This window comes from Ciconia boyciana, chromosome 1 (assembly GCF_034638445.1).
Source record: "Ciconia boyciana chromosome 1, ASM3463844v1, whole genome shotgun sequence".
NCBI lineage: Eukaryota > Metazoa > Chordata > Aves > Ciconiiformes > Ciconiidae > Ciconia > Ciconia boyciana.
This window is the reverse complement of record NC_132934.1, coordinates 76700867-76724322: the sequence shown is the minus strand read 5'-3', so window position 1 is coordinate 76724322 and position 23456 is coordinate 76700867. Positions and strand designations below refer to the sequence as shown.

The 23456-nt window shown below is 36.2% G+C and overlaps 1 protein-coding gene across 1 annotated transcript; it reads left to right on the top strand.

Moving 5' to 3' along the window:
* Positions 1 to 64: 64 nt before the first annotated feature.
* Positions 65 to 21489, top strand: INTS13 (integrator complex subunit 13). The gene is made up of 17 exons (XM_072875522.1): positions 65 to 592; positions 1922 to 2153; positions 3620 to 3694; positions 4502 to 4704; positions 4986 to 5066; positions 6289 to 6379; positions 8105 to 8233; positions 9898 to 9982; positions 12646 to 12735; positions 13729 to 13818; positions 15312 to 15490; positions 16304 to 16474; positions 16877 to 17031; positions 18039 to 18269; positions 19471 to 19610; positions 20286 to 20421; positions 21259 to 21489. The coding sequence occupies exons 2-17, from the start codon at positions 1929 to 1931 to the stop codon at positions 21296 to 21298; spliced, it is 2121 nt and encodes a 706-aa protein (XP_072731623.1). The 5' UTR covers positions 65 to 592; positions 1922 to 1928; the 3' UTR covers positions 21299 to 21489.
* Positions 21490 to 23456: the final 1967 nt, after the last annotated feature.

Here is a 23456-nt window from a genome sequence, read left to right as displayed (position 1 = left end):
CCCCTGGGGGGGGTCGGGAGGGGTCTCCGGCGTCTCGCGAGATCGTCGGCCTCGGGCTCCGCCTCCTCCTCCGCGCCGTGCGGCGGCTCGCGGCACGGCGGGGCGGCCCGCGCCCAGGCGGAGGGCCGAGCGGTGGGGCCGGTGCGGGCATGGGGGGGGAGTGAGCCCGGGCAGCCGCCGGGGCGCGGGTGGCCGGCGCCGCCGCGGCCGGGGAGGCGAGAGGAGGAGGGGAGGGGAGAGGCGCTCCCCCCGCCAGCGCTGGGGGAGCCGTTGTGCCAGCGGCGTAAGTGGCCGCGCGGGGGTCTCGCGGCCTCAGGGGTGGGCGGAGCGGGGGGGGCTTCGGCCGCTTCTCCCACCCCCGCGGGCGCCGGGCGCGGAGGCAGGAGCTGGGCCCCGCGCTCGCCGCGGAGCCGGCGGCGGAGGAAGCGGGCGGAGGGGCATGGAGGTCGCCCGGCCGGAGGCGCCCGCGCCCGACCCCGTCTAGGGCGCCCCGCGGGCCTCATCCCTCCTCCTCGGAGCGAGCCCGCGGCCGGGCCCGGGCGCGGCGCGGAGCAGGACCGGGACTTCTGCATCAGAGGAGGAGCCGGCCCAGGTAAGAAACACTTCCCCTGCCCCCGGCCTGCGGGCGGGCGGGGACCGACCTCGCCTCCTCCGGACCCCGCCGGTCGTTTGCGGCCCTCCTGCCTGCCGCCCTGCCTGCCCTCGAGGTGCCGGCGCGGCTTCCCGGGCCCTCGGGCTCTCTGCCAGGCTAAAGATAGGATGCAGGTTCTTGGGCCGGGCCCCCGGCGCTGGGCCGGCCTAGGCTGCGGCCGGCCTTGGCTTCTGCCGAAAGGGGCGTAGTGCGCCCCGGCAGCTGCAGCCGCTGCCGAGGCCGGGTGCGAAACCTGTCCCCCAGAGCCAGATGCTGCCCGCAGCCGGACTTGTGTAAGTCCTCACTATTTTAATTTTACTTTTTTAATTTTACTTTTACTGTTTTACTTTTTTTAAATGAGCCCGTATATAATTTTTTGTTTTGTCTATTCCGTAATTCAGCAGCATTTGCGTGGACGAAGTAGCTTTTTGTACTAGAAACGTTATGGAAACATCTAGAAGTTGAATAAGTTTGATGAGGAGTAGTCGGTCTGAGATTAGTGGTCTTAAGTAGCACTAGTCTAAGATTAATTTTCATATGTAGTTTAGGTCTCCAAGTTATGATGCCCACCCTTAACACAAGGATCTGGTGTTATAGTTGCTTCAAAAGTATTCCTTTCAGTGATGCTATAGGAGAGGGAAACCCAGTCTATCCGTGTGAAACAGGAAAATGCACCACACTTCACTGCGGAGTTCTCAGGCTTCACAGTTGGGAAGAATACAAGGGGTGCTCCTGTGAGTCTTGCTGGATAAGAAACATTTAGGTTATAATTTCAATATAAGTGGTATGTCTGTCAGTGAGAGATCAAAGTACAGATGCAAATATTCATTTAAAAATAGAAAGACGTACATAGCAAAGTGAAGGCTGAAAATCTACTTAAAAGTCTGACGTTTATGCTGCTTTGAGGTCTGTATAGCCTAATCATAAATTATTTTTTTCCATGTTGCTTATTTTAGGAAATAAGCTTTAAATAGGAAGCAGTTTCTGTATAGATGAGTGCAAAGTAAGTATTGCATTTTCTGTATGGACTAGTAAGAGTTCTAGCGGATATTTGGCTCCATGTAAACAGATTCTTAAAATGGGAATTTTTGTAGTTTTTTTTAAAAGCTTAACATTTTCGTAGGAGCTAATGTATGCAACATGTAATCTAAATACTGTAAGAGGTAACCTCTTTAAAACTTGGGTATTCTAGTAAGATAGTTTTATACTATATAAATTGCATAATAATCTTGTGATGTGATTTTTTGCCTTGTACAATTTCTTTCTGATCTTAATATCTGTTTCTTTTAGGAAGAAAATGAAAATCTTTTCTGAGTCTCATAAAACTGTTTTCGTCGTGGATCACTGCCCATATATGGCAGAATCCTGCAGACAACATGTTGAATTCGATATGTTAGTAAAGAATCGGACCCAAGGAATTATACCTCTAGCACCCATATCAAAATCACTATGGACCTGTTCAGTGGAATCATCCATGGAGTACTGTAGAATAATGTATGATATTTTCCCTTTCAAGAAACTGGTAAGTTCTTCTAGCCATGCTGCATGTGATACTTGATAGTATAAAGGGTATTTTCCCACTTTAATGAAGTCTTTTAATATTATTAGCTGTTGGTTAGATTAAAAGATCAAATATAATTTATTATATAAAAATTTCTTTGTGCTGTTGATGCACTTTATAGCTATCTAAATTGGTTTGAGTAGTATATGAATCCCATTACATATTTATTTTTGGGACCTTTCATTGTCTTAATGTTACTTCATAACTCAGTGCAAAACATGAGGAGAGGTGCTTTAAGGTAATTTACAGATTTATTATTGTGCTCTCCTGAGCTATAAGTTTACAAAAGCTTGAGTGAGGTATTACTTCAAGTTGAATTTTGTTTCCAAACACACTCAGTAGCACTTCATAAGGTTTTTGGTGTCAACTTTGAAGGAATTCTGGGCTTTAGGAAGAGGTAGAATTGCCCTGAAGCTACCAGTTTGAAAAAGTGGGAGAGCTTCCTAGCACACAGCTCCTTGTTTAGAAAAATAAATGCCTGGTGGCTTCTGTAACATTGTATCATAAATTAAGGTAACTAATCCCTGGTTTTTTTAGATCTCTTCTCATTATTGAGTAAACCATTGTGCAATGTCTTAAATGTTAGTTACCCTTAAAAAAAAAAAAAAAGGAAGTTAAACAACCTTGTGACAGTGATATTGGTACAAAGTAGTGTCGGTGGAATACTGGCTGTGTCGGCAGCTGAGGCAGAGGCCGGGCACTAACAGTACCACCGGTAGTTCAGTGATTTGATGCATGTCAGCCTCACTGCCTTGATGGATTGCATGTCCTGGTTCTCGGACAATGAACAATTAATTTAAACTCTAGTTTAGAGCATTTAATATCCAGTCAAGTCCCATTACGGGATTATATCAAGTGTGTGCTTTATGCATTTGAATCAGTTGGCTGAACTGGAGCTTGTGTGGTATGAGAAACTGAAACTGAGGTGGAAGGTGTGCTTCCTCTTGACTTTTTTGTCATCTTTAGAACATACTTTGCTATATGATAATTATTAAATCTTGCTAGATATTTACCCCTGTGATCTACTGTGACAGTCTTTGGAGAATGATTTGCAATATTGCAGTATTAGAATTTACTTTATTTTGTGGCTATGCTACTGAAAATATTACCTAATTATTAAAATACTTCATAATATCCTGCAATGCTAATTTGGTGTAGAGATTGATTTAGTGGCTTAAAAATATAAATAGTTAGAGTAAGAAGTTGTTAATCATAACGTTACTAAAGGGGTAGCTGAACATAGCAGGAGTAGATGCTTTTTGTGGTTTTGTTGCCTTATTTTTAGTTTGGCTTGTCATTGCACATACTGCCAGAGTATCAGAAGAAAGAGGTGTAATTCATGTTTGTTTGCATTTGGGAAGTAGCCATAATGGCTGTTATCTGTATGATGGGCTGTTATCTTACATGTGCTCTTTTGATCCTTTTAGGTGAATTTCATTGTGAGTGATTCTGGGGCTCACGTCTTGAATTCTTGGACTCAAGAAGATCAGAACTTGCAGGAGGTATGCTTTATAACTGTTCTTTTGTAAGTCTAGTTTATTTGCGGAATAAATAGCAGCTTCTTACTATGTTCAGTATGAAATAAGTTTGTTTAATTAAAATGTTGGTGGATGTCGTCCGAAATTATTGCGTAACAGAATTTTAAGTGGCCGCCTGTGAGGCTGCACTATTCTGTAAGCACCTTTACGTAATTTAAAAAGAATCTAGTAGCTTTGAGTATAGAGGTATATATTAAAATAAATGTTATGAAGAAATTACCTATGTATTTCTTCTGTAATTTGGTGGCGCTTCTTGAATTTTAAATTTGGGGTTTTATTTTTTACATTTGCATGATAGGCAAATAAACTGTGTTTAAAAAAAATAATTGTAAATATTCTCTTTGCTCTCATTTTGTTTTATACTGAATGGGTTTGTCCTCTGAAAAATTTACTTTGGGGAGGAACTGAATTTCCAAATTCTCAGAAAATAAAAGCAGATGGCAACTGATAATGTTAGAATGTCTTTCAGGTATTGGATATAACTTGTTATTATATTCAGGTATTTTTCTGTAATAAATAAGAATATTACATTCTCAAGGCTTAGTAATAATTACTAAAGGAATTGCAAAGGATAAATTAGGGCAAATCTTTTCCAGAAGGCTGGCAACATAAAATGGTCTTTAATTGTTCTGTTTGGTTTTCTCCCAGCGATGTTAGTTTGCACGTAAAATAAGTTCTAATGATGACTTTTCTCTTAACTGATCATTTTAACAACTGGTTGGAAAGTAACTTTCAATAATAATAATAATTTCTTTCTTTCCTTTTAACTAGTTGATGGCAGCATTAGCAGCTGTCGGGCCACCTAATCCTCGGGCAGATCCAGAGTGCTGCAGCATACTTCATGGTCTGGTTGCAGCAGTTGAAGCACTCTGCAGAATAACAGAATACCAGCATGAGGCTCGAACCATGCTCATGGAGAATGCAGAACGTGTTGGAAACAGAGGAAGAATAATCTGTATTACTAATGCAAAAAGGTATGTATGATATGTGCTTCTACCAATTTAAAAAGAAGTTATTTCATACATTTTTAGAAATGTTTCATTGATTGTCATGAATTAGTGCCCTAAGTAGCTAGCTTTTTTGCATTCTTTGTTAGATCATTTCTTGCCTTATTAAAGGTTTCATTTATGGAGGTCTGTTACAGTAAGAAACCAAAAATTTCCCACTTGAAATAGGAGAGCACTTAGTTGCATGTTGATTTGAACAGAGGATTGATTATCCTGGATAAAAAAAACTATATAAAATTTCTTTCTAGTGACAGTCATGTTCGGATGCTTGAGGATTGTGTTCAGGAAACCATTCATGAGCATAACAAGCTTGCAGCTAATTCGGATCAGTGAGTATACTTTTTACAAACATAGTTTCTCTTATTCTGCATGTGCCTCTTATATGCTCTGTGAAATACGGATGTAATTTTGTCACTTAAAACTTATTCTAATGAACTGATTGAATTAATGCCTGTGTGAAATAGAAGGTGCTAAGTCATTATATTGTTGACTTAGAGCTCGTATATAATCATTAGCTTTTCAGTATCATCCTTTATCCTCATAGGACAGTATTTCTTTAGGTTGTTACCTTCTACATCTTGCTCCAAAATGAGACATGTAACTGTGCCTTGTTATGTACTGTATATTTGTAATCAGTAATGCATCTGATGCATTTTTTCTTGATAACACTGCATTAATTTTACATTCATCTTTCTTTAACTAAAATAGCTAACTTCTTTGAAACTAGTTTTTAATTTCTAAATTATTGTGTTGCATGACACTTCCCTTGAGATAAAGGACACTCTTGAAATACTGGTTGCATCTCCTCTGAGAAGTCATTTTTCCACCATATGTTTTGTCTAATTAAACAGTGAACTGTTTGGCCCAGGGACTGTGTATTGCCTTGTCAAGTGTATAGTAGGTGGAGATCCTATTCTTGGTTGCTCCTTAGGCACTTAAATAGCAGAAGCAGGAGTCTCCTATATTTACCTGCTGCAATTGCGGTTTCATGTATCTATAAAGGATACTGCCCCAGGGAATCATGTTCTAAGTCCTCTGTAAAGACAGAAAAATAGTCTCATTCCTGTAGGTAGAGATGTGCAACAATGTCTTGATCTCTCCAAATTTCCAGCCACATTAGGAGATAAGCATGCTATTTGGGTAGTTGTTTCCATGTTCACTGGAATCCCCTTATTTAATACCTGCACACAGACTTGGAGATACAAATCCTCTGTAGTGTCAATTTTCAGTTGAATGAAGCTAAATGGATTACACCATTTAAGGATCTATTCCATTGATATGTCCAAAAAGAAACACAGTGCTATAGCATCTGAAGAGCTAGAAATGTTATACATTTTTTTTTTATTCTGGTAAAAACTTACTTTGAAGTCTGTGCTTTTGAAAACCATTAATGTAACCTAGTTTCTACAGAATGCTTTCAGAAACAGTATCTTGTAATACATCTTTATGATTCTATGTTCTGGAAATCAGATGACTCTTGGGAGAACTGGTCTAATTTCTAGGAGATAGTCTGCCACACTGTAGGCTAAATAGAATGTTTTTATTTTTAAGTCTAATGCAGATTCAGAAATGTGAATTGGTCTTAATCCACACTTACCCAGTTGGTGAAGACAGCCTTGTTTCAGATCGTCCTAAAAAAGAGGTAAGGAGCTTAAAATGAGAAAATTTATCCAAGGATTAGGAACCATGTCAGACTCAAAATAAACAGTGCAAATTAAGTATTCAGCAATAACGTTTTGAGCCTCTGGTCTCTGGTAAGGTGTGGGAAAAAGTACAGGTGATAATTCTTTGAAAAGTTGACAGCCTGCGTATTGCCATCTGAAGTGTATGCTTTGTTTTCTTGTTTTGTAGTCTTCGTGCATATATGGTATTCCCTTTTTTCATTTCAGTACTTAAATTTCTTGCATTAATAATTTATGATTAATTTTTTTTGTGAAGTAAGCCTGTTGATGCCATAGAATGATAGTCTTGATGGGTTTTTTTTGAGAAGGAAATGCATATTTAGGAACCTAGTGGAAAACCATCAACTACTTGGTGTGTTGAATAGGTTAGTTGAGTAACTTTCCTGCTATTGAAGCATAAGCTGCTAGCTAGCACAAGCCCTTCTTTCCCCAAATATGTTACTGAATGATGTGGATATTGTTCAGCATTGCGTGTTCCATGTTATCCAGACTAGCATGTTAGCATTTTTAGCCTTTTCCTTGAATGGTTTTCTCATGAAACCAAAATGAGCTTTTGTGTATAAATTCTGTTGTTCCAGTGTTAGCAAACAGAATGCCTTTTTAATGAAAAGCGTTGGAAAGCATATCTGCTTCCAAGTGAAAGGGTAATATATTGTAGGAATGTAGAATATATTTGAAGTTCATCAAATACTTGAAGTACCCTAGAGGTACTTTTTAAGATTATTTTATGAAAAGGTGAAAGGATGCGTATAAGAAATTTTTATATATATATAATAATCTCAGTTGTTCGCTAACAAAAGCACGTGTGCTCTGTGGACTTGTATGCTTAGTGGTGGTTGTTTGTAACCAAGTACATACAAAATATTTTGTAATATATTCTGCTCTTCATCAGTCTGCTCTACTCAGTATTTTAATGTGCTGTCTGTAAGAAAGAGAAAAGACACAAGAAAAAAAGTCTTATTCTTAACATGAAAGGCATCTAGTCCTGCATATTATTTCATAAATAAAAAGGACTATAATAGCTACCTTCCTGAGATTCTTTTCTACAAAACTCTTTTGTAGTTGTGCTAAAAAAATTAAAATGTGAACAGAAGAGAATAAATGGATTACTACGTTCCTCTGTAAGACAGTCATCTTTATCACTGTTGTTTTTGTTTGTGGGTTTTTGTTGTTTTTTTTTCAAAAGCCTAAAACCAGTGTCCTTGTTAGCTAGGGAAAAATCAAATGCATCTTGTGGCTTGTGTTTGTTTCCCTTGTGTGTATATAGGATGCACTTTCAGGTAGGTATATAAAAATTACTTTGTTCCTGTACCCAGCAGGTGAAAGAGTGAAAAACTAGGCCCAGAGCTGCTATTGAGAGGATTTCTTCCCCATGTTGTGATACTAATTCTTCCTGTTAACAATTAATGACTCAAGTTTTTTAGCACATTTCTAATTTTTTGACAATCTGTAGCAACTGCGACTATAACAACTGGCAGAACCTGCAAAATTCTGAATGAGAAATAATTTTTGCTTCTTCCTTCTTAGTTTCCCATGGTGTGGGTATTTTGGGTGGTAGTTTTTTCCCCCTAGTCAAATTTAGCAGTATAAATGTGCTTATTTTAGAGTTTCAAATGAATAATACTGTTACATGGTACTAGAGCCTAATCCATTAATACTATATACTCTATGTCAATTTATTTTAGCTTTCACCTGTTTTAACCAGTGAAGTGCACAGTGTCCGTGCTGGACGGCATCTGGCTACAAAACTGAATGTTTTAGTACAACAGCATTTTGATCTGGCTTCAACCACAATAACTAACATTCCTATGAAGGTAATATTGTGTCTATAGCTTTGTGTTAACTAGCTGCATCACTTCTAAATTTGTTTGAAAACTTTTAATGTTTATTTTAATTGAATTTTTACATTGCTTTTCTCTCCATATCATATTTTCTGTTTTGTTTTTTTTATTAGCCCACATTCAATGTCTGTGACCAGGTTAGTAAAAATAAAGAAGGGGGAAAAAAAAAAAGTAAAGAAGGATCACAGAACAAAATGTTGTATTGCTGAATCTCAATTTCTGATATAGCAATACAAATGTTATTTCAGTTCTGTTTGTATTATTTTATATAAATACAATCTTATTTACCTCAGATTACTTTGTCTGTGATTCTTTTGTCTTTTTCTAGTTGTGTTTAGATATTCTTGACCCTTGTGCATTATAGTGGCATAGTGAGTCTCTTTTTCCTCTGTTTCATTGTCATGCCCACCCAACATAAAGGTGTTTGTAACTAATAGCTGATTTTTGACTGAAGTTTTTCCAGTAGGTTTTCCAGTTTGAAGGTCCATAAACCAGAAATAGGACAGGGGATATATCTAGTTAAGAAAGATATTAAATTAAACATCTTCTGTTCAAAGTTGTTTATGTCCCTATTTGTAATATTTTTTTTTAATCGCTACTGGGAGAGAAATCAGTGCAACTAAGAATTTCACGTAGTATTAAGTTTACAGTAATTTTCTGATCAGGCAGCAAGAAACAATTGAAACAGAAGTGTCAGTATTCAAACAAACAAAAGGGGCAGGGGCAGATAAACTTTCCTGATTTAAAAAATTCATCAAGTTCTAATACTGTCAATCACTACTTGCATCTTTGAAAACTAGCAATATCGTATGGATTTTATAAGTTAAAATATGAAATTAAAAATTATTTTCACAGCTTTAATGAAACTTTGACATGGGTCATGGCATAAATGTGACTTAAGTTTGCAAATACCTTGTCTGTAACTTTCTGACCTGTGTGCTGCTGGTATGCCTCTCCCTTCTGCCTTTGTCCTTATAGTAATAGACTATGTTGGGTTCTCTGTGTTTTTTTTTTTTTTTTAACTTGGAATAAATTACCAAGGTTACTGTTCTGTTTTTGCTAGTCCTCTGCAGCTGTTTAAAGATGCAGTGTCCTCTTTACAAATATTCCTTTTTTAAAATTATAAACTTGCAGCTGCAAGTACACTTCTTATATCTTAAGTGCAAGGAAATGATAGTAAGTTCAAAGTGTGTTTTTTAGTTTGGATTCTTGAGATTTTTTAGTTATGAAAAGTAATTGTCAATCTATTCTGCAGTGACTGTTGCTGCTCAGTAAGTTGTAACTGCTGGTGGTATTCAATATATTTTAGGCTTCCTTAACTTCACTAATTTAAACAAAAGTAGTTAAGCCTATTTTTTACCTGTATTTTACACTATGCACCCTGTCATGACTTTTGTATAAAGAGGAAACCATAAGGTTTCAAAAAAGGAAAAAAGAGGAAAAGCAGATGGCTGCATCTTTAAACAGGTCAGAGAGCAAACAGTTTCCTTAACATTGCAATCCCGTTGTTGTCTGCACTTTGGAGACTTTTTGTTTTCTTCTGGAGTGAAAGGTAAATGTAGAATCATTCATTTATGAAAACAGTGACCTCTAGCTAAAATAACTATATTTATGCTTTCTACCTTTCTCTTTTAAAGGAAGAACAACATGCTAACACATCAGCCAACTATGATGTGGAGCTTCTTCATCACAAAGAGGCACACGTTGACTTTTTAAAGAGTGGTAAGTAGAAATAGTCCTGTAAAAGTGGCTTTTGATCAGCCTGCTGGAAGTATTCGCAAAGAAAGATTGCAAGTTTCAAATGGATGTAAATTTCAGGCACGATTAGCATATTTTCAGTTACTCCTTACAACCCAAGAATTTAATTTGTAATGTTGGCATTGGAGTTTTACTCATTACTGGCATATTTTAATATAGTAATAAGGATATAACAATGAAAAAACAGGTCAAATTCATCAGACAAGGTTTCACATATGTTCAGGATATTTGTGAGATTTGAGGGCCATGTCAACTTATTGAGATATAAAAAGTAGATGAGAGACTAGATGTGCAGTGATTTTACAAACGAAAGTACCTCTTGTGGGTATTTGTGGAAAACTATTCCTTGCACAATTGAACTTTTAATCTGTCTGTTAAGTAGTAATAGATGGCATCTCTTACATCCCATAGGCCTGTTCATGACAGTAATTGCTTTGGAAAAGACAATAGCTATTTGGCTTTTGAGCTTTCTTGTTGCATTTGAAATACCTACTATCCTTTTTGTAAATTTAGGATTATTACCTAGTATTCCTCTGAGGTGAATTTTTAATAACTCAACTGTGTTTAGAAAAACACAACAGTAAGCCTTACACAAAACTATTTTGTTCAGGAAACAGTGCTTAATGTAAAATTTTGTTAATAAGTCAGGCTAAAAATTCTGTATTAGAATTAAAAGCAAAGCCAAGCAGTGAAAAAACCCTCAGCCTGTACCAGTGTGTTATGGAATACTTAGACTGTATGCCTTTTCAGTGTTGAAGTCTCATTTGAAGCCTTTTAAAGGCTTGTATATGCTTTGTTTTCCCTTACTGCATCAATTGCAACTTGTTATATGATTCAATACTGTTAAAAGCTTAGTCTGATTTACTATGCGTGTAGAATACATGTGTTTAGATATAGGGTGTAGATATTTGTTTTACTATTTGAAACTATATTATATAGTTTTAAAGCATGTTAGAAAGTTGATCCTGGTTTAACTTCTAAGCAGTGAAGTATTTAACAAATGAATTATTTATGTCAGAGTTATTTAACAAAGAGTGGATATTTATTTTCTGAAGTTTGAAATCATATGGTCCGTAAGTCGCCATTTTAGGGAGTTTGTGCTTTTTTTTCTCTTAAGGGGATTACCATTACTTTGAGGAAAAGGAGGTAACTCCTCATTATCATCTACAAGTACTGTGCTCCATATTTTAGTGGAGTGTATGAGTAAAGATTGAGGAAAAAGAATAGGATGTTACAGAAATGAATTCAGACTCACCTGAACTTACCATGTTGAAAGCATAAAACATTATTGTAAGGGCTCAGAAATAGTTTTGTAATACCTATTGGCTCAAGGAGTTACGTGTGCTAGTAAAACCTAAAAGCAAACTCTGACTGCAATTCCTCTTCAAATTTTTTCCATCAGAACTTTGAGAGGAAAAAGTTTGTTCTTAGATCCTGTAAATTTTGGTTTATTTTTTTTGTTTTTAAATAATCTTTCAGCTGTAATAGCTCTGGTGCTAGGAAGGTAGGAATTCAGTTACATTGATCTTATTTCTGTGAAATGTTGCTAGAGAATTTTTAGATTAAATAAGTTTGGCCTTTAGATATTCTGAGAGAGACTTCCTAAATTGGTTCCAGTTATTTTAATTTAACTGAAAAAAAAATGAACTTTTCGAAGTTAGCTGCATGATTAATAAGCAAATCTAATCTTTTGTGTGTAAATGTCTTTGATATGAAAGAAAAGAAAACTTCTTACGTGAAAGATTAGACTAAACCCTAACATGTTACGTACAATGTTGCATGTTGATGTATGTCTCATTCCTCCTGGTTATTGTGGATTCAAGCTCATTAAGTGACTATGCTAGTGTAATTCTGAAGCTTCATGCAAAACTCAGTTAATTATTTCCTGAGATAATGTGAGTCAAAGATCATGAAGAATCACAAAACTCAGTAGTAGAAACGTAGTTTAATGTATTAAGGAGTATTGATAATGTCTGTTTTAAGGCCTTCAGGTGGTTTTTGCCAGACCAGTTATCAGACGTTATATGAAAGTATTTTAATGATAAAACATCTATGGCCAGTAAAACATGCTGAGAGATGTTCAGATTGAATATGACATAGCAAAGGTACTGGATGATGAGTCCAAATACTTCTTTTCCCAAAAAGCCCAACTTGTCAAATGTGCCTTTAGATCAGTTTCAGTTTTGACTTTGGGATACAATATGTACAACAAATTATCAGCTCTAACATTTCTTAAGGGTTCTGATTTCTGTGTGGAAAATTAAAAAAGAGATTGTCTTAAAGTCCTAGGCATTTTAGAAGAAAAAAAATGCCTGTTATAGATAAAACATATCTATAATTTTCTAAATGTTGAATCAAACCTATGGAACATACTCTGGAGCTGCAGTATTTTGTTTCCTGAATTTGTTTTTAAAATATGTGCAATGGCTGCTGATTTTAAAAGGTTATTTTTTCAACTACCTCTGCTAATAACTTTTTTTGCTTAAGTTAGTTATCTAACTTTTTAAAATTAGATTACATTTTGTATATGCTCTTTATAAATATTTTTACCTTAAAAGTTTAGAGGTTTTTTGCTGTAATAAAGAAAATACGGTTGATCACACACTTTTTCTGACTTTATCTTGCAGGAGATAATCACGTAGGTGGCAATAGCAGAGAAGGCACATTTAAAGAAACTGTAACATTAAAATGGTGTACTCCTCGAACAAATAGTGTAGGTAGGTAACATAGTATCATTGAAAACTGATATTCTAACTTGTGTTGAACACTGTTCTTTCCATACACTGTTAAGAATCTGAACAAGGAGGTAATTCGCTTCTTGTTAATGCTAGGTTTACCTTTTGCTCTATAAACCTTGCTGCTGAGTACACCCTGCTTTACTAATGGTCATGCGATGCTCTTCCAATCTTGGCTAATCAGTGGTTTGTTTAAGAGGTGAGAGGAGTAATAATGTTTTTTCTTGGTGGCTTTTTTCAATCTCCTCTTAGGTATCATGAAGTTGTTCCTTGACTACAATGTTCAGTAATCATTTGCCCCTCCCACAAGGCCAAGTATACCTTATCAGTTCCACAGTGGTGTTTTTTAAACGTAGCAGCTTTGAGACGTTGAATCTTTTTCAGTTTTAATTCTTCTTTCGAGGGGGAGGGGGATCAAAGTACTATCTTTAGTGTAATCTTTAGAGTGCTAAGTAAAAGGCTTTGTAAGGAAATTAAATGTATGCAATGATACTATCAGTAGACTAGTCCCTCTATATTAACTTTCAAATCCGAGTAAGGGAGAGATCTCTACCCAAATCTGAGTAAAGGAGAGAAAGACAGGGAAGATTTGGGGTAACATAGGAACCATCTGGCCATTCAGCTCATGCACCCTGTAAACTATCAGCAAGATATGTTGACTCTTTGAGCTAGCAGGTTGAAAATGTAGATAAGAGAAATAAGAGGAGCCTGACTACAGTGAAATAACTCAGGAGATAAAGAACTGGAGGTCCTGCTGGAAATAGGGCTTGGGAATGTATTAGGTTCTCGGAACTGAGGGTACTGGAACAATTGCAAGGAGGTGGTGAAAGGAGCAGACTTTTAGATCAAGAGACAGCTAGACTTTTTAGTTCTGATTGTGGAATAGCCGCCTCCTCTTCCTTTCTTTTATTTTGTGGGATATTTTTTCTGTATGTGGAAGCACACTCTCAACTTTTCTACTCATTTATTTTTCAGAATTACACTATTGCACTGGAGCGTACAGAATTTCACCAGTAGATGTAAATAGCAGACCTTCTTCATGCCTTACTAACTTTCTCCTTAATGGTAAATTTGTGTCCTTGGCTAATTATTTAACATTTTAATTGTTAATATTGTGAATAGAGCACTTATCACATTTTGATTTGTATAGCAGTAAATGTCTATATACTGTAAAAACGTCAAGTTTATTTTAACATGTCATATAAATAAGAGAAGAAACTTGTTAAATGTACTCAAAGGCAAAGGAAATGTGGTTTGAAACTTGAACATGGGAGGAAAGATGTAAAAAAGGAGCAAGTATTGAATTCTAGTAGTTCTTTGCTGAATCCAAATGTAAAATACTTTTCAATTTATGCTATTTAGTAGGAAACACTGCTTTCAGTAGGTGATAGTGCACTCGATCGCAATGCTCACTCTGACTATTGCAAAATATTAGCAACTTATGTCTGTGCCTGATTTTTAGCAGATGCCCAGGCAGCCTTAGAAAGCTCTTTTAACTGGGTTATGACCAACTAAGTATGTTGGTCAATTGAAGCAGATACACCTATGTGTACTGGGATTTGTCAAAAAGTAGGTTAGATTTAGTTATCTTTTGCTTATCCGCAAGATCTTGCACATTGCCATGAATTGAATAATCTTGCTATAAGAAGTTGCCATTTAAATACATGTTAAAAAGGTAAGCCAAAGCTGTTTCTTCCAAACAAGTAATATGGAGTCAATGTTAATTACATGTGGGGTTTTTTTACACTTCACAAACAAAATTGCATTACAAACATCCTTTTAATGGGATGTTTTCTTCAGTCAAGTCATTTGAATGTCTAAATAAATGTGCAGTGGTTTTATTAAACACTATATTTTTATGTATTTTTCTCTAAAGATTCTGTACTGAAAAAGTACTTCGATTAATAAAAATTGTTAGAACCAAAATTAATAGCATACTTCAGATAAACACTCTCTTCTGATCTTCTGTTTTTGCTTCCTTATAACAAACAACTTATTTGGAGAATGCACCCTTTTATGCTTAGTGTATTTTACTGGAAATAAGACAAAGGCAGTTTTACTTCTCTGAAAAATGGTATCCACTTTAAGCATTAACAGATAGTATCAATTGATACCTTTATACTCAGGTAGGTTATTTACTGTTACTTTTTAGAAGTTGCTTTTAATGATAGAGTTTCTGCAGTAGGATAAGTTTTTAGTATTCAACATAATCTGTAATAATTAAATAGCAAACTGCCCTTACACAATATACCATTTTTAATGCCTTAAAAATATGTATTTTTCCTAAGAATAATGTCCTACAGAGAAAGTGATTGGTTGGTCCAGGAGAGAGGCTTTTTGATCTTCCTGTGTAAAATTTAAGAGCATATGACACTCTGTTCTGTGTAAATACATGGAGTAAATACTCAAAGGAGATAACTGTTTCTTGTTCAGCTAGGTGAAAACACAACTTTAATGGATTCAGTCTTTCTGGCTAGGTACAAACCTATATTGTGTATATGTAGTTTTAATTTAAAATTTCAGCACGCAGTAACTAATGAAACTGATCTTTCCAACAGGTCGTTCTGTTTTGTTGGAACAGCCACGCAAATCTGGCTCTAAAGTAATTAGTCACATGCTCAGCAGCCATGGAGGAGAAATTTTTCTGCATGTATTAAGCAGCTCACGGTCAATTCTAGAAGATCCCCCATCAATTAGCGAAGGGTGTGGTGGAAGAGTCACTGACTACCGGATTACAGTAAGATTCTTTTCTTTTGTTTTTCCTTTTTTCTTAAGTTGTTGCTTATCTCAGATGACAAGAGATGTAGTGCAATAGACGTGTAAAGGAAATGTTGGTATGTTTTCTGGAGAGCTAGAGTGGATTGTTTGGTCAAACTGTTTTTCTTTGTACTACTGATACATATTTAGTACAAAGTAGTACATCTGCTTATTGTTATGCCTGCTTCATAGTCCTTTCCGTGTCAAGGAAGTACTTACCTCTTTATGCACTTAAAAGTATTTAAAGTTTGTTCTGATTCTAGAATAACATTTTTCTTGGCAAGTTTTTTCTGTGGGCTGGATACACATAGGACTATATCCTGCTTATTGTCAGAAGGATAGATTGCACCTGAATGGTTTGTACAATAAATAGAAAAGATGTTGTCAGCTTTGAACCCTGGATATGGAGCAGACAATCAGCTGGCATTAATTTTGTTTTTTTCCTTTATTTTTTTCAACACATCCTTTGTATCTGTTGTAAACAAGCAGACACGGCTTCCAGAAAAACCTAAGAAAACTCTTACCATACATGAAATACCTTGCAGATCCAGAAGGCCTCTTCATCAAAAACCTTGCATCAGTTTTTAACCCATATTTTTTTACAACTATTTGTGTGTTCACCCTGAATAACATACATCTGAAAGCTAGAAACAGGGCTTTGGTGGTTAGGGTCAAATTTAGCGGTGGGGATGGTACATGGTTAGTGATAAGCAAGACTATGCTGTTTCACCCATTCAGTGAAAGTTACTTTGTTAGAGAAATGCCTAATTGTATCTTGTTTGGTTATCATTAGGATTTTGGTGAATTTATGAGGGAAAACCGATTAACTCCTTTTCTAGAGCCCAGATATAAGATCGATGGAAGTCTTGAAATTCCATTGGAACGTGCAAAAGATCAGTTAGAGAAACATACTCGTTACTGGCCTATGATTATTTCTCAGACTACCATCTTCAACATGCAAGCTGTAAGTAACCCGGGGTTTGTAACCTTTTATTCTGTTCTAGACTAAGTTTCACCTTGCTGCTTGATGAAATATTAACTCTATTGTATGATAAATCACGTGCCACAAAATCAGTTTATTTTCAGCTTTATTTTCACTTAAGTACTATGTATTTAATGTCAATAGATTATTGGAATGCCATCTAAATAGGGTGGAATATTTGAACCTGACAGCTGCAGTGCTGCTGGGTAAAGAAAACATGTATTTGCTTATAACTGCTCAGAGTTATTACTAAATTGAAGATAAGAGGGGGTGTTTTTGTTGTGTGTTGTTCCATGGTTCCATTGCCTTTGATTTCTTTCTTCCTGTTTCTCTCCTGTGACATAAACAGATTTTCTTGTTGTTGACTTTTGTTTTGTCTTACAGGTAGTGCCATTAGCCAGTGTGATTGTAAAAGAAGCAATGACTGATGAGGATGTTCTGAATTGTCAAAAAACAATATACAATTTGGTAGACATGGAGAGGAAAAATGATCCGCTGCCAATTTCAACAGTTGGTACCAGAGGAAAGGGTCCAAAAAGGTTACGTGCATATCTCTCTTTGTTGATGCTGGACTTTTTTCAGAAATTTTCTATTGACATTGTTTTCATACCAAATTTTTAAAATTTGGCCAAAGGTAATACGTGCTAAACTAAATGCTATACATACGCAAAACAAATGCTGTGAATACTTTGCCTGCATCATTTAGGGGCTGTCACAGTACTGATACTGCTGTAAGTTAGGGGAAAAAAATACATCATTTTATTACCCAAGATTTGTGAGTATGTTAAAAAATATGAAAGCAAAGATAGTCATCAAGAAAGGTAAGAGATTGATACAAGCTAGGACAGAGAAAGTGGAATAACTTCAAATTAATAAAAAGGAAAATTTAAGCATATTACAAATGAACAGTGCTTTAAAATTGGGTTATATTTAAAATAGTTAAATCCTTTTGAAACAGTTATTTAAAATATGGGCTACTGCTTTAAAATAAGGATAGAATATCCTGATATCTCAGTCATTGTGATGTGTGCATTGTATTTCCAAGAATTGTCTGAAAAGAAATTCAGCTATAGAAGATTTGCCCACATGACTGGAAGTTATTTACAGTAGCATGGTACAATTCTTTCTAATTTTTTTATCCAAATAATTAAATAGTAATTAATTTGCATGTCAGTACATCAGTGGCCATATGCATATCCTGACATTGCATAGTTAGCAAACACCTGAGAGGATTCAGAAGTGCCTTTTGGCACTGAGATCTTGTGGAAGTTAAGAATTTGATTTCAGTGGACGTAGTCTATTTCAATTGAAACTTGACTCTGGATGTTAGTTGGGAAATGTTACATGCAATGTGGTTTCAAGGATGGAGTAATCCCAGGTGGATAGACCTCCAGTACAAGAGGAGGGAGAATCTGTTCGGAGTTACTTTTGGTTTGGGTTTTTTTGTTGTTTGTTTCTTAAGGTCTGTTTTTAACCTTAATTTATTCAATGGTTTAATGATCTAGGTAATCCTGTATTTAATATCTTTTTTTCTGGCCTTGCTTAGAGATGAACAGTACCGGATTATGTGGAATGAATTAGAGACCCTTGTACGAGCACACATAAACAACTCTGATAAACACCAGCGAGTCTTAGAATGTTTGATGGCTTGCAGAAGCAAACCCCCAGAAGAAGAGGAGCGCAAGAAACGAGGTAGAAAGAGAGAAGACAAAGAAGACAAGTCAGAGAAGTTGGGCAAAGACTATGAATCAGATAAGCCATGGCAAGAATCAGAAAGGTAAATTTTCTAAAGTGAAATAAAATTGTAGCATAATAATTTTTGTCCTGCCGTACTTCAAAGGGGAGAGGAATTGTGGTGAAACAGTTGCAGGTTTTAATTTGATGTGTTCATGCTTGTAACCTTGGCTTACTACCAGTGAGTGTGCATCCCAAGGATTTTTGGATCAGTCACCGTTACCAAGCTTGGAAATGGGCATCTTATTACAGTGCCTGCTTATCAGACTTTTCAAATTAATATATTTTACAAGCAGTATGGTTCTTAGACAAGTTATTGACCACGTAGCAGGGCTTTGCAGTGTGAGGGGTTGCTGCTGTTGGATTTTATCGTAACCATACCACCTATTAGACATTAAGCTGCTTTATAGAAATATAAAGCATGACTAAACTTGGGACAGCAGTTATTGTCTCTTGAGCTGTAGATAATTTAGTCTTCAGGTAGATAAACAATCCAGATTGATTTGGCTCTTCTCTTTAGTTGGACGTCAGGATTGATTGTCCATATACCTACTGTCTGTAATTCGTGTTGTTATTGTAACTTGTCTAAGTCCTAAGCGTCTGTCAGTCTCTTCTGTTTTCTGTCTTTCAAACTGCTATTCTAAAGAGAGCAAAAAACCCTCATGGTAGTAAGCTTAATTTGCATACGTTTTGTGCATGCTACAATCATTTAGAATAGGAGGACCTTTTCACCTACATTATTGGCACCATGCCGATGACTTTTCATGCCTTTCTGTGTATGATCGAATCCATTCCTACAACTGCTTTTACTTTCACATGTGGAACAAAAATGGGGACTGAGATAAAAGGGATTTGGTATAGAATAGGTCTGAATTCACGTAGAAAAGATAATAGGAAATTGTGTGGTATTTTTGTATATTCATTGTTACTTAGTCTTTCCTTCAAAATTCAGAATGATCAGCTGTCTCAACAACTACAATACAAATACTGCTAACTACCTTAAGTAATACTGCTAACTACCTTAAGTGAAATTATATTTTAAGATCCTTCCCCTTACTTAAGGCTTTATCCAGAGGATTATTTGGCTAGTCTTCCCTATTGTTTTTGACCCATTCCGAGGGGTCAAAATAAATTTTCTTATGATGTGGATTGTGTATAACTTTGAGGAGTACAGAAGGATATTGAGAATCATATGTGCTGCTTTAGCGTATTTTGCTTCACTGTTTTCCTTCCCTCTCAAAAAGGTTAAAAGGTCTTTTGGATCGTGAAAAAGAAGAACTGGCAGAAGCTGAAGTTATCAAAGATTCCCCTGATTCTCCTGAGCCACCCAACAAAAAGCCCCTTATTACAATGGATGAAATGCCCACAGTTGAAAAGGCAAAAGGTAAACCAGAAGAACTGCAACAGATTATTTCTTTTAAAGATAGAAGTTGTTGTATCAGTCTGTATTTTCTAAAGGAATGAGATGACTGTTCTTGAAGTTAAAGCTAAGTCAGTGAGGATGATTTTTAATTAAGCACTCAATCTTGAGAAATTCTTGATAAATATGTTAACCTCAACAGGTCTACGCAAAAAGAGAGATACCAAGATACTGTGCGAGCCTACAGATAGGCACTTGGGTTGACAGGGGTTGGACAAATTTCTGCTGATGCTATTTGAGCTACTGTATGTCAGAAATGCTATTTAAGGACAGGTATCAGAAATCACTGTCTCCTGATGACTAATAAATACAAACATGCCTAAGCAGTGTAATTGTCAGAATGGGCAGTTCTCACTGACTTCTACTCCTTTGTGTGAGCTATTATCTGTCACAATGGCTGAGCTGGTGTTCATATTCTGCATTTGAAGCAAAGTCAATCTCATACAAAGCAACTACTCAGCTGTTATCGCTTTGCATATTTTGTATTTATTTAGCCTCTATTATTATAAGGTGGTTTAATATTAGTGGTTTTAATATTTTGTACTACCATAGTCTAATTTCTTCTAAGCCTTTATAATGATGTAATGTTTAAGAATTCAGAAATTAAATCGCTTACACTCTTTTTACTTGCACTTTTAGGGCCAATGTCCTTGCTGTCTTTATGGAGCAACAGGATTAATACTGCCAACTCTAGGAAACACCAGGAATTTGTTGGTCGTTTGAACTCTGTCAACAATAAAGCTGAGCTGTATCAACATCTGAAAGAAGAAAACGGGTTTGTATCAGTAAATGCATCACTACAAATATCTTAGCAGTAGTCAATATGCAGTATGGAGGAATACTTCAGTTACAGCATTAAAAAGACTCCTTACTCATTTGAGGATTAAAATGTATAAATACATTCCTTTGTGTCTCAGTATTGATGGAGAACTACAGTAGTGTTTGCTTTTCAGTTGTTTGCATCTGTGCTGAGCAAGGCTGAATGCTGAAAAATGGTCTTCCCTGTGCCTCAGTAGTTGCCCTTGCAGCAAAACTCTTAAACTTCAGGGGGTTAAACAGTAGCTAAGTTGAGATTTCTTGTGCCAGTCTGTTGCTTGCTTTAGCTTCCAAAGGAATGGCTAATATAAAAATATTGTTGATAATAGAGTGGCTGAATCTTATGCTGTGCTGTAATGAAGTTGATAGTAGTCCATGTTCTACTGAAAAACCAAACCAACCTCCTCTTAAGTAAATAAGATGGTGGTAGTCAATGATCAGTGTAAGAAGGGTGAAAATAAAGACTATGAAACAAACTGCTAAAGCCCAGATTTTAGAAATAGATTCTCTGTAGTCACATGAATATGGGCTTTTGTCGTTCAGCAAGGTTGATAATGGACAGCTTTTTGTGCTTGTTGCTGGAAAGTTTCTTTGCAGAAACCTTTCCTTTATGTACTGATTGCTGCTTAAAGTAGTATTAAGAGGAGAGAAGATTGTGTATGTTGGGGGCAGGGAGAGACAGGTTTGTTAGTGAAGTAAAAAATATTTATTAAAAAATATTTGTCTGATTTTTTTTCTTAATCTGTTGATTGTATTTCCAATAACAAGCCTTACCAATTGTTGTCTTGCATTTCAGAATGGAAACGACGGAAAATGGAAAAGCAGGCCGGCAGTGATGATTACTTTTGTTTCTTTGGATAAAACTTGGCTGAATTGCAAAAATATTTAATGCTGGAATTGATATTGGTACCATTTCAGTGCAATTGTATAGCTCTGTTTTGATTGGGTTTTACATTTTTCTATTCTTATTTTTGCTATGAAATATGAAATCCGCATATCACATTAAATGAATAGTGTGCAAATAGGAGCTGTCCTGAAGTATTTTACAGTCATGTTTTTAGGGTGAAGAAAACCTGTGCTGCCATGGACTAAATCAAGTAATCAAAAATGTTAGTCAGAGTTTAAAGTCTGTTCCCATAAGTATTGTTTAATATTTCAAAATCAGTGATGACTGTTTAAAAAAAGAAAGTTCAAGTAATTGAAAATTAACTGATAATATTGTTAATTTTGGTTCATGAATACTTTTATTATATGAAACGTCCTCAGGAGTCCAGAATTTGGAAAAGACTGCACACTGAGTTACCTAGTCACTGAGCTGAGAAAATGCTAGTCTTGGCTTTCAACTAAGGGGTGGGAGAGCGAGTGGTTTTACAGGTAAAAATTGTTTGTTTAAGGGCTTTTAAAAATTGACTAAAAATAATCTTTAGAAAGCAAAGCCTTTCAGGTTGTTGTGCTGGAGTTAAGTCTTTGTAAGCAAAAGTAAAATAAAATTTTTGCTAATCATTAAATTATTTTTTTAATGAAATATGCTCTCTAAGACACCTGTGGTTTTGGATCTAAGCTTTTTGAATGTAATGGAGAGACTTATTCTGAATATTAATGGCTGTGAAGTGACAAAGTAGATGATCTGTCTTCAGTTTCTTTGAGTAGAGCCTCTCCTTCTCTTAATGGAGAGTAGAATTCTCAAACGGGAAAACTCTCTCACCCAATGTCTGATCTAATCCCTTGTAAGATTTTGGTTTGGCTTCCAAATGGGTCAACTTGAGTGGGCTAAGGGAAGGTGAATAGCTAAGCTCTCCAAGTATATCAGCCTTCCTCTGATCTGCACCTGTTGCCTTATTCTACCTCGTATTAAGCCACTGAAGGTCTCACAGATTTGATATGTTATATTTTAAGTTGATTTAAGATACATCTTTGTGAGCTTTTATAAAACTAAATTAATATATTCATCTTTCTTCACATGAAACTTTAAATACCATAGTTCGTGATGACTAGATCTGAACACAAGTATCATGCAGGTATTCTTTGCTTACATTGGTAGCTGAGTCCTTTCTTCAGCTGTGTTAAAGTACCATGTATAGTTTCAAGGGGATTATTTAGCCACTGTGATGCAGATGTGTTTTCTGTTAAATGATTTTAGAACCATTTTTACAGAGTGATTAAAGAGTACTTGCATGATAGTATTTTTTATTATATTCTAAAACTTAAATAGCTTTTACAGAAGCAGTGTATAATTTTTGGAGATCCTAAAGTCTGAAGACTTTTATTTTCACTACTTAATTGAAAATAGGATGTCCTGCATCACCACATCTCTTGATATCCCATCTGAAATGTTTTGATGGAGAAAACTACCATGGAATTATTGTTTCTCATAAGTTTCTGGGGTTTTTAAATGAGATTGTACTGCATATCAGTCTGGATATTTCTCTTGTTTACTAAAGGAGTTTTAAAGTCTGGAACCTAGGGAGCATGTAAATGTCAGCTTTCTGCAACTTGTTGCTAGTCTAGAGAAGTATAACTGAAAAGCTTATCCTGTGCCTTGGGGAATTGTGTGTATTGCATCTCCTGATGTGCCATTAATATTCAGCTGCAGTTCTTAAATATGCACAGGAGTTCAATACTTTATTAGAGGAAAAGAAAAATTCTGCACCTGCTGTTAAAATATGTATTTGTTTAGCTTGTTTACTAACTACATTCTTGACTTTTGGAACATCTGCCAGGTAAGACTGTTAAGTGATTAAATGAACCTGATTCTCCAAGGTGGTTGACTGTGGGCCTGTATTCTAAGTACTTGAAGAATCTTACTGAGACATGAGATACTACAAGGGCTGATGTTTCCTGCAGTAATCCTTTAGATTTATATTGTACCAATCTTATGTCTAGACTATTGACTACAGCGAATTCCTGCTGCTTTGTTGACTTTTACATCAAACTTTGGAGCTGGTTTATAGCTTGGATGGCTTCTGGAAGGCACTGAAGTAGTCATTTAGAGGA